General features: G+C 38.9%; 1 protein-coding gene across 3 annotated transcripts in view; it reads left to right on the top strand.

Moving 5' to 3' along the window:
* The window catches only part of LOC310943010 (obg-like ATPase 1), a 48,312-nt gene that overhangs the window by 17,623 nt on the left and 18,477 nt on the right, over nt 1-12,212 (top strand). For all 3 annotated transcript variants that reach the window (XM_083908486.1, XM_083908485.1, XM_083908487.1), the window contains 3 exons: nt 6,890-7,065; nt 10,339-10,419; nt 10,698-10,795. In XM_083908486.1, the coding sequence (XP_083764612.1) occupies nt 6,890-7,065; nt 10,339-10,419; nt 10,698-10,795 (355 nt within the window). The remainder of the gene's footprint in view (nt 1-6,889; nt 7,066-10,338; nt 10,420-10,697; nt 10,796-12,212) is intronic.

The raw sequence follows: 12,212 nt of genomic DNA, 5'->3' as shown, positions 1-12,212 counted from the left end.
AAGCAGAACATTTTCTAAAACCCTCACCAGATGCATTATTATGCTTAACCACAGGTTACTCACTGTGCCACAACCAGGGAATGGTTATTATCACATCATTTCCTCATTTGCACTAAAAGGCAGTTAAGGATAATAGATCATTAATACTTAAGAAAAAATGTAACATTTCTGCATTAAAATACCTCAAAAACAATGATGCTATTGTTATGTATTTTCTCGAGTGGTGTACTTACAGCAGCCACATTGGAAATCCATTGAAATACAACATTTGAACATGCATATAATGGAAGAAAATATTCAGTAATACTAGCTAGTTTTTGATTTTTCATCGTTTTTAGATGTGTCTCTAATGAATCACGACCACTCGTTGCCATTTGGTGCGCATTCTGTCGCCAAAGCTCCCCCCATAAAGAGCAAATGCACAGGGGAGCCGAAACAAGACAATCCCCATGATCCCACGCTGCTTCACGACATCATCAAACATCTTTTGTTATTGTTTTGATTGAGATAGCCCTTGTGGCTAGATATACCAGGCAGCTTCAGCGCGCCATCTTGCAGTGCCACTGTAAGACCATAATTTTGCTGAGCTTAGTCTGATCCCTAATCAGGCCACTGAACACCACTCACCCTCGAGAGACTAATCCTTTTGTTCTGTTGATAAAGGAGCACCTGTTAATAATGTCTTCAAAACATACATTATTTGAAAATGAGGCAGACGCTTTTAAATGAAGAGACAGACCTGACTCCTGAGAGAGAGAGAGAGAGAGAGAGAGAGCTTTATTATAATCGCTTTCTTTTTCTCTTATTGTGTGGTTTTACTGTCTTGGATGTAGCTTTGTGTGGCCTCACTTGCACCATCTCCACTGAGCTCTACCCAGGCCCAGTTGTTAAAGGACTAATTGTGGAGACTGCCCCCTCAGATTTCCCTCCTCTCTGTCAGCTGGAGCATTTGTTCTCCAGCCCTAAGCCTTGAATGGGGCGGGGGGGTAAAGTAGATGTGAATGTTAAATTAGGCGAAATTAATTAAAGCAAATTACTTTGGAATATGTGGTGAAGAGTGTCAGCTGATAACCAAATAGTGAATGATCAGCTGCTGCTGGTCTTTCTTTTCATTTCTGATTCATCTGCCTTCCAATGGGGTATATAACAATAGCTAAACTGTTGATTAGCTACTTATTTAAGTAAGAAATATTTTTTTTTCCGGGAAATGATTGTCCATACACTTGTTCTAATGGCTCCATTAACAGTAATTTATACCAATCACGACTGATTTATTATCAATGTGAAGCCTTTAAAAATACAACTTTATGCTCCTAATTAAAATATGCTGAAATGAACAACAGGCGTGTAGGCAATCCCCACTGGACACAGTATATCACAACTTCACATCATAATTGTCTATAATGTATGTATATTCTTGCAGCTAACAAAATTATTACAGTGGATTATACTTTCCGAGACACAGCAGACACAATAGCAAATTTTCATTCCAATCAGTGCCGTACAGGGAACTGGTAAATTGGTGCAGCAAAACAATAATTCCACTGATTAGCCCCTTTCTGTGTGGCGTACGTGAACTGTTTATACTGTGGAGTACCTCTGCAAGAGGAGAGGAACCAAAACAGCCTGATTAGGCAAAGAGTAATTGGACAAGTTCATTTCACCATGAGGACAACGCACAGGATGACAGCTTGCACAAAATTCTACAGCTTCTGTCGACTCGCATAAGTAATAAAGCCACTGGTGTTATTGTGGGTTATTGGTTGCCTGCTATTTTGTTGTTGAGCCGTGTCTGTGTTACATGCTAATGACGAGCGATGCTCCAGTTAAAGAAGCCCTTTATTTCCATGGAAAATCAGGTACTCATCCCTCCAAGATACGATGTTCTGTGTATGTGGGAAATCACTGAGGATTTCATATCGGATCACTTTACAGTTTTGTGCACCCTGCAATTTCCAAACACTCTGAACTGGTCCTAGGGGCACTGGATCTTGGTGAAGATGATTAAGGCTGTTTTCACACCTGGAAGTCCTGAATGTCTTTATCACATTGTATACATTTGATTCGGTAATTTTTGATTTCGCAAAGCAATTTAGGAATGTGTGTATGACATAATGTACATATGTACATCTTACTGTCGTCACCTCCATGAGCTGCATTTACCTTAGATTGGTTTTGTAGAGACGTGTTTGTCAGATGTTGGTGTTTTGTCAATTTTGTGTGTATTTTTTTTTTTTCTAATTCATGTCCTTGCAACTCTCACTGGAATGCCACCAACTAAAGGTGCAGTATTTGAAACACGTTCGAATGAGCCTTAGTTCACACATTATATCCCCTGAGGTTTTTGTCATTCTTCTCATTCCTTTTCTTCTTTAATTGTTAAATTGTGTCTCAACACCCTGAAAATGGTTTAGGGTGAATTCCAATTCCTTGCTTAACCCTCAATCTCAAAAATGTGTGCTCCCTCTAGTGCAAGTGCTGTCCCGATTCTCAGAAAAATTCAGTTGAGGATCAAGTTTAAGGGCTGTATCGCCCTCAATATTGAGATTTTCCGAGACCACCCTTGAGAGCAAGGGCTACCCAGAATGCTTTGCGTGTTTTCAAATAACAAGGATGGCACCGAAGGCAGCGAAGCGAGAACACTACAAATGAAGTATTTTCTTTGTTAACAGTGATATAAAAATTATGAAAACCATTGTACTATCTTAGTTTAGGCCCATATTATGGATTACTGACGTCATTGTTGTGTAAAATTTATTTTTATTTCACAATCTTGTAACTGTCAGCTGAATATGTCCGTGGTTGTGGTATTTGTATGAGTATCATCTTGATCGTCAAACAGTTTAACCTCATGAGCAGAGATGACTGCCTCATTCTAGAGTTCTGGCTCACCGGTCTTGGGATATTAGAAAAGTTTTTCCTTGATTTTATCTCGGACCCCTGAGACTAAGGTCCATAGATTCTCTAGAGTCTAGAGATTGTCCGAAAGAGTTGTGTGTGTGTGTGTGAATCTATATCTGCAGCAGTTTGTCTGAATACTTTCCAAAAATCTTACTGCCAGCTCAGCAACCTTGTGTAAAAGAAAGCAGCAGGAGAAACTGAAAGCATCTCATGCAGGCAATGAAATTACAATCAAAAGATGCTATACTTCAAACTGAACAAATACATTGGACCAACATTTCCATTTGTTATATCATATTGCACGTTTCTAACATCGAGCATGAACTCCGTGTGCACAATGAGTGGCAGGGGTAAGTGCTCTGCAAACCTCTCCTTTAGAGTATTACGAGTAAGATAATGACTTTGTGCAGGATGCAGCTCTGCAAAAATGTACCTGAATATTAGGCATGTGGATGCTCATTGTGTCAGCGACGCACAGTCATGTGAATCATCAATGTTTTCTGCGTGTATCACTGTTAGAACTTGTTGAGAGATGATGTGACAGGTCCGATGAGTAATGTGTATCACTCTGGTGACGTAGTTGGCTCGCAGGGCCTCAACTGTCAACAGCCCTTCACACACTCGGGTGTCGACACATGAATGCAGACTATCGATAAAGTTGAAGTGACTCCGCCATACGCATTCCAAACATAGTGTGTCTCAACACGGCAATAAAGCCAAGTCATCATTCTCCTGACATCCGCTACCCCTGTTGAATGAGATGGTATTCCCATTATGCCAGTGTGATACTTGAGCCACTTACAGTGACTCGCAGTTGTTGACTGATTTACTAATACGTGTGTTGGTATAGTCCAAACAGCTATTTTTATTGATTACATGAATGCCCCCCCAGGGTCTTGATCATTCAGAGTGGTAATGAAAGAAGATGGCCTTTCTTTTCTTTCTTCTTTTTTTTTTAAATCCTGGGAAGAAATGGCACCAGGAAAGTGGGTGGAGGAAATGACTCAAGCTTTGATTTTGGCCTTCATGTGGCTTTTATGGCTTCTCTGTATACAGTGTTCTATGTCCACACAGAGTTGTGTTCTACTCGCAAAGATACATGAGTCCACTCATATGTGCCATATGTAAGAATGTGGCCAAAAACAGTTACTACATTGAAATTCAAAATACCGAGGTCTTTTAGGTTAAGTTTTCTGACGTAACTGGCAACCCGTGGTCGCTGCCAAAATATGATTTCAAAACATAAACATGATTTGCAGTCTGCAAATATTATATTTATTATAATATTATTATAATATAAAATATTTTATTTAATGCAAATATTGTGTCTGTACTGTTGTTGTTGGTGAGTTCAGTTTGTTATATGAACATTATTCCTGAGTCTCTGTGACATATTAGGAGGATTTTATGGCCAGTTGCTTTAGATTTATTACATAATGCACCTTTAATCGTCTATTTTACTCTAATTGGTAATGTAATTTAAATAATTGACATCATGTGTTATTGAAGAAGAACTGAAACTGGTCAGTAAAGGATAAATAAGTTGGCTAATTTTCCAATTCAAACCCAAGTTGTTTTTGCGACAGTGGAGTCGCACCCCTGGTGGCTAACTGCTACTTCCATCCCATTTCACTTCTATGCCTGTCACACATGTTCAGTAGATCCCACATTCCATTGTAATTTATCGCCCCGTCAGGACCATGTGCAGTCGATGCATACTGTCGTTTTTACGATGACATGTAGCAACTACTGTAGAAACAGGTTTGTAAAGTTTCGAGGAACATGTCAAAGAGTTCACGGTGTGAAGGAGTTGTTATTATATATTATATAGTTCAATGAGAGTCCTGGCCCACAATTTAATAGACCAACCATCAGAGGTCATGAGGAGACTATGTAAAATGTCAAGTTGTTTTAGTCAGTTGAGAGGAACTAAATAATATTAGCGAGTGGATTCTATAGTGATGAGGTTACACCATTTACTTCTAACCTTCCAAACATGTAGAGCCACTGCAAAATGGTCGACTCCATTAAACATGAAATATAAGGGGCTCATTATAAGACGAGGCAACAACAACAACAATAGCTTCGGGTGATTATACATCAGCGAGAATGCATTTTTGAATATAATATTAAATGTATAATTCCTTAAATCTTCCATGCTGAATCTTTACTGTTGTGGATGAATGGTCTATAAAACAACCTTGGTACATTTGTTTGCTACAACATGCTACTTACTTACATCAGCGATAATAATCAAATAATATACTTTTTAAAAAGTTATTGTACTTATTACATTGTACACCGTATGACTTGCACAATATAGAATGCACAGGAATCATTGTCAGTCCACTATTGTTACTGCAACTACATGTGAAAAGCTATCACTCTCATGTGGCAGATGTACGCACACACCCTCGCTCCACCTCTACCACCGCCCACAGTTCTGCTGGAGAATCAGAAGGCGTCCTGAGAGCCACTGCTCTGGATAAATGGTCTGCTTCAGAGCCTCATTACCTAATCACCAGCACAGCCATGGCAATGAGGCAGATGATAAGGGGAAGACTGGCCTCTTTCATTCATGGCTGTTGACATTTTTCTGTTAAATCATATACACTTTTTTTAGTCATTAGCTGATATAATTTATCAATCATTTAGGATGGTTTGGTTTTGGCATAAATTGAATACACTCCCCATAAATGCTTCTCTAAGTGTATAATATGATTTAAAATCATATTTAGTTGTTACATTGTCACATGATCACTTGTAAGTCACTTTGATGAACATGTCTGCCAAATGACTACATCCAAATGCAACAGTAACTTTGTGTGGTTCTCATATCCTTAGAATAAGCTATTAAAAAAAAGTACTTAAAGCAAGGGGCTTGCCTTGCAATGGCTGCCATCTTGCATCATCATGTTTCCACAGAAGCCCGAAAGCACAACATATCCATATTTTGCAAAATTATTATGCAAAATTTTAAAAAAGTCCCCTGATGCACTTGAGAAAAGCGAGGAGTCGGCAGTTTCTCACCATCAGATGTCGGTAAATGTTACACAATGGTCCTTTAAATCACTGTGGTGTAGACATGACCGACCAAACCCTCTATTTCATGCTGGTTGACAGACAAAAGTATGCTGTTGCACTTAAAGGTCCAGTCTGAGAGATGTTGGTTTCAGTTGTTCCAGTTGGCAGAAATGGAGACTACAATACAATAATTAGATTTTTTTTTATAAATTGTTGGACCACCATGTTTGCACAGGAGCACACGAGGGACAAACTTAATTTTGACGTTTAATGATAACTGAACCCTACACTCTTAGAAATAAGGGTTCCAAAAGGGTCCTTTTACAAGAGCTGAGGTTCTACGTGGAACCATTTGCTTCTGAAAAACCCTTTCCCAAAGAAAGAACTTTTCAAGGGTTCTTGGTAACACTAATGGTTCCAGTAAGAACCATTTTGATCCAGAGAACCCTTTAAAAACCATTTCCTGAATAAAGGGTTTTAAAAGGGTTCTTGGTGGAACCCTCCAAAAAGGGTTCCTGGTGGGTTCCACCTGGAGCCAAAAAGGGTTTTCTCTGAGGACAAGCCGAAGAACCTTATATGGTTCTACTTAGCACTTTTATTTCTAAGAGAGTAGGTTCTCCTACATGCTTGGGAGGGATGAGTGAGGTGAGGGATATTCAGCTACAACATGCATCTTCACTAATAATGTTACCTTTAATGTACTTTTAAAGCCAGTAATAGTGGATGTTGGGTTTAAAAAAGAAAGAAACAAAAATAAAACAGTATTTATATTTGAGTAAAAAGTGATATTAATTGAGTTCATAATTTATTTATATCTTTCTTTTATTGTGTTCTTTTTAAAATAAATATTTTGTAAAACATGTTATTGTACTAAATCTAAATATCCATTTCAGCATCTCAATTCATTCTGCGTTTTTTCCCACTGTATATTAACGTAAAGCAATGTTGTGTCATATCACTGCAGGCGCTTTTGAGGATGAGGATATCATCCACGTGGAGGGGACCGTGGACCCAGTGAGGGACATGGAGATCATCCACGAGGAACTGAGGCTGAAGGATGAGGAGATGATCGGCCCCGTTATTGACAAGCTGGAGAAGACTGCCATTAGAGGCGGTGACAAGAAACTCAAACCAGAATATGTGAGTCAATGTCCCAGCAGGCCCTTTGCTCTCCCTCACAGCAAGGCTCAAATAATAACCCTCCCACACACATGGCCAAGGAGGAAAAAAAAGTATGCTTTTTTTATCTCCCTCCAATATGTCTCACCCCTCCCCCTGCACCATTTTTTTTTCTCTTTCTGAGATTGAAAGTGATCAGGGGTCAGAGGTTTTCTGCTGTAGAAATCATTAATAGAGAGTTACTTATTCAGCTGCTGACCCTGGGTCACAGCACTGGGCTAATGAAAGTGTTTCCACACAGCTCTTTTCATCTAAAGTAATACTCAAATCATGGCACCACTCTTGCTCATGCTCATACACCTACAGCAGCTCAGGGAGATTGTGTAAGGCCATACAGCGGGTGACACATGTGACACTATACCTTGCTATGAATACCGTAAATGTTTGGAATATTCTTTGACAGAAAATTGTCGACTATATGCATCGAGGTCCAGGAGAAAATGCTCGGTAAGATCAGAAAAAAAATTAGAAGAAAATCCATATCCTGGATGTCAGATTTAAATATACGTGCATGCACTCAGATTTCTGGTGGCCATATTGTTAAGGTAATGAGGCTTAGCATCCAACTATAGCAATGATTTGGCTCTAAATGCCTCATGATGCCCTTCCATCAGCAGAGCACGAACAGACAGACCAGTATACGCAGGGATTTGGCCTTTCACTTGGAGCAGTGTGCCCAATTTTAGGCCCCAACACGCCGAGGCTCTGGCCACTCATTACACTAACGAGAGGGGCTATTTCACCTGCTGTAGAGGCCCCTTGCCTGGTTGGTTCCCCTCAGTCTAACCCCCCCCCCCCCACATCCAACAACACATCCCCACTCCCCTGTAGCCCCACAGACAGGAGCCATTCAGACAAGGCAGGTGGCCGTTTATGCATATAATTGCTAACAATTTTAGGCAATGAATAAAAATGATCTACATTACTTGTCAAAGGTTGTGCACACGTCGGCAAGTGAGAATCTATAGAAGATCTCTTTAGATGGCGAAGAATGGCACTTATCAAAGCCTGCACTAAGCTTTTAGATGGGGTGTGTGGGGGGTTGTGAGGGGTGTTTGGATCGGAGGTGGAGGGGTGTGGTGGTGGTGGTGGTGGGGGGTTGCTTGTCTCACAGTCGGTGCCTGGCATTTGCCATGCTCAGCCGCGCGCAGCCCCATGTACACGTGTTTGTGTCAGCATCTATATGCATCGACCTTATATGACACAGAACATATAGAGTTTAAAAGAAACAATAGCGTCTGTAGTTTCTTGCCAAAGAAAGAAGCACAGAAACCAATTCATGCAACACTTTCAAGGGCCGATTCTTCTTTAAAATAATAATACCCTATAATGACGAAAAAGTGAGGGCAAATTATTTTATACATTGCAGGTATGATTATTATCACATAATCTGTTATGATAATTTAAAATGATGCACCATTTATTTACCCAAGTTATACTAAAAATCCAATATTAGATTTAAACACTGTAGTGACAATCAGGTCAAACTATTTGTATTTATTATTACAATCATTTTTAAATGTTTAATTCCCATTTCTAAATCAGTAATCAAAATAAATTAAATCGTTCTCAAGAATTGGAATTAAAATACGAAGTATTGTGAGAAATGTAGGCTGTGTAGTAAATATACTTTACATCGTCATGCTTGACAGAACTGTGAGGCAGAGGGCACAATTAATGAAAAAAAAAGATGTTCAAAATGTCCAATACACACTGAGTCAGTAACAGTTGCTACTGACTCCCAGATGAATGAGAATCTGACTTCACATTTATGAATAATTGTGATTTTGTAGGTGATCAGGAATTAAAATGTACTGTAAAATAGTATACTGTATTATGGATCTGCTATCAGGCAAAAATAAATGTTTTTTACCTTATTCTTTGCGACTATTGAGCTAAATGTATTTGCATGCTGAGGCAGAGTGTTCCCACATATGCATTGTTTATAAAGATTTAAATCAATTTTGCTGGTGCTGGTGTTTACACGAACAGCGTTTCATCGCCTTTGTGGGGAATGAATCCTCCAAATCCCCATCCTTACAAAACAATAATAAGAAGCCGGGCCCACCAGTGGCGCTTCATGGTTGCAGGCGTATGTGTTTGACCCCTGTGGGACCTATATGCCTTTTATTAACACCTGCCTGTTAGAGGAACACCGCACGGCGGCTGCGAGCTGATGAGGGAAACCTGGAGCGGGTTCGGTCTGTGTCACCGGCCGTTTGCTGTTTCCATTTCACAGATGATTAATCTCTCTGTGAAGACTTGGGCCGGCGCGGGCGGAGTGTATGCAGCTCTTCCTGCGCTCTCTCCCGCTGGCTGCACTCTGGCTGCCTGACTAAAAGGCCTTTAGAATTCCTGTGGAGAGAGATGTGCAGAGAGTGAATGCAGCTGGCTGGGGGTCAGTGTGTGGAGCTTTTTCTGCCATTGTGTAATTGAGGCTCTGGCAGGATTTTTTTCCTCAGTTCTTTCAAAAGGGAGTATGATTGTGAAGTGCTGCAAGGGTTTGGGGAGGGAAAAGGAGGTAGGGGGAGTGTTGCAGGGGGTGGGGGAGTTTTTATATGAAGGGGGAGGTCAAGTTGACAGGAACAAAAAGAATGTGTTCCGCTAATTTCGGTGGGGCTGGATCAACAATAATAGGCTCAATTTCTTTATTACAAATTTTATAACTACCTCCCACCCTTTTCCACACCCTTTTCCGCTCCAAGATCCTGTCAAGACCCAGTCCTGCCTGTGGTTTCAACCCTTCATCATGAATGCAACATACATGGCTGGAAATGTTCAATATTTTCTCCAAAGGAAACAGTGAATAATCCCCTCTGCATCTAACTAGTGCTAATTCAGTATGACGACATTGTGCAAAGTGCTTGAAGGAAGGTCCAACAATTTACACCAAACTAACCAACTTCCAATTAGTTTCCCCCGCTCTATCCAATTTGGTCTTTCTCTCCATTCTTTTCATTAAACAGTCCCGATGGAATATTGATGTGTAAAACTGTGACACTTTAAGCGAGATTCCCCAGAAGGCATTTTGTCATGATTTAAAGGAGGGAAGGGGTGCACACTATCCCTGTCAAAGCCAGGCCACTCCTGCTTTAATGTGAACACAGCCATTGTTCATTTTGGCATCAGGATGCCATGCATTTAGGAAATAATTACCCCAATACCCTGCTGGGTTTATATTCTTTTTCATCTCCTTTAATGGCTTCTTGTTCGTTCTCTTTTAACCCCAAACAGGACGTTATGTGCAAAATCAAGAGCTGGGTAGTGGATGAAAAGAAGAATATCCGCTACAATCATGATTGGAATGACAAGGAGGTAGGTCTTTAAAGTTACAGTAACGTTTCCTTCATGTATATTTATCTGACCTACAACTGTTGTTCACCCCGCTGTGTTTTAGATCACACACACTCTCGTATTACGCTGTCTTGTCACTTCTATTTTGATCTAACTTATGCAACACACTAATGACATTTAAAGGCCTTATAGTCGCTCCCCACAGAGGCTACACACTACGCCTCAAATATGTTTCTGTCCTTGGCAAAGTTTGAATTCTCAGTACATGCCTTGTGTGTGTGTGTGTGTCTTAACCACAGATCGAAGTGTTGAACAAATACTTGTTTTTGACATCCAAACCAATGATTTACCTTGTTAACCTCTCTGAGAAAGACTACATCAGGAGGAAAAACAAATGGTAAGTGCTTCAAAGACGTGTTGCATCTATTAATCATCACCAAAGAGCTTTTGGTGTCACACTCTAATTTCTGCAAACTTTTCAGCTTGCATTTCAGCTGTGGGTTTGGGGAAAGCATGTGTGTGTGCATATACGTACTGTGTACATATGCACTGGGCTGTGAGACGTGTTTATTTTGCTTTGCATGCTCGATCTCCTGACTGCAGTCTCATGCTGACAGAAACGGTCATATCTTTGTGAGAGGGTCTGCCTGGAGGTGGCACAAAGTGAGCTATAACACAACATCCAGCCCCACAAACCTCAAGCCAGCCTCCTCACTCTGAAGTTCATTAAGCACATACTCGCACATGGTCTCAATTTTCCATCAAAATTTCTCATTTCCATATGATATCAAAGAGAGCGAGGGCTTTAAATGACACAACAAATATGTTCTTTCAAAGCCAAACAAATAATGAGTATCATGTGTGGACTGCAAATAGCTTATATTTATAAGTCTTAAATATTTTTTTTTTTTTTAAAACACTTTTCTTTGCATGTTTTTGCTTAAGAAGGATCATGAGCTTTACTTCTCAGTCATGAAATTCCCATGGATAGTGACGACAACTGGGACTTTTATATATGTTTTTTCAATCGGTATAAGGAAATGGTAGTGCATATGGATTAGTGTTTTACTCTTTAACATTATATTCAGTGGTAAATAGGAAAATGTATTTGTATAGCACATATATATATATATATATATATATATATATATGTATATATGTGTATATATATGTATGTATATATGTATATATATATGTATATATGTATATATATACGTATATGTATATATACGTATATATATATATGTATATATGTATATATGTATATATGTATATATATACATATATACTGTATGTATATATATATGTATATATGTATATATATATGTATATATGTGTATGTATATGTATATATGTATGTATAGATGTGTATATTTATATATATATGTATATATATGTGTGTGTCTATATGTATATTGATATATATTTGTGTATATGTGTATATATGTATACATATGTATTTATGTGTGTATATATACATATAGAAAGATTAAACGCAATATATACATATATATATATAATATATATATATTAAACGCAATAGTCAGTGAGAGGAAGAGTAAATGATGATAAAAGAAAACATAAAATTAAAAAGGAATATAATAAAAACTGTATGTATACGTTTTGCCTTGAAGGTAAAACACTCTTTATAGTGTGAACTGAATGAGAATGCGCATACATATGTGTTTTTAGCTCTCTATATGTTCCCCTTCTGTGTTATAAGCACTTTTTAAAGTAAACTTGTCAGTGGGCCACAAAAAGAGATGATCTCGAGACCCGGTGTTAGACATCTATTATATCTGAAAGGGCTACTT

The sequence above is a fragment of the Microchirus variegatus genome (assembly GCF_963457635.1).
Source record: "Microchirus variegatus genome assembly, chromosome: 22".
Classification (NCBI taxonomy): Eukaryota; Metazoa; Chordata; class Actinopteri; order Pleuronectiformes; family Soleidae; genus Microchirus; species Microchirus variegatus.
The sequence above is the reverse complement of the archived record's forward strand: the minus strand, read 5'-3'. Positions and strand labels throughout refer to the sequence as shown.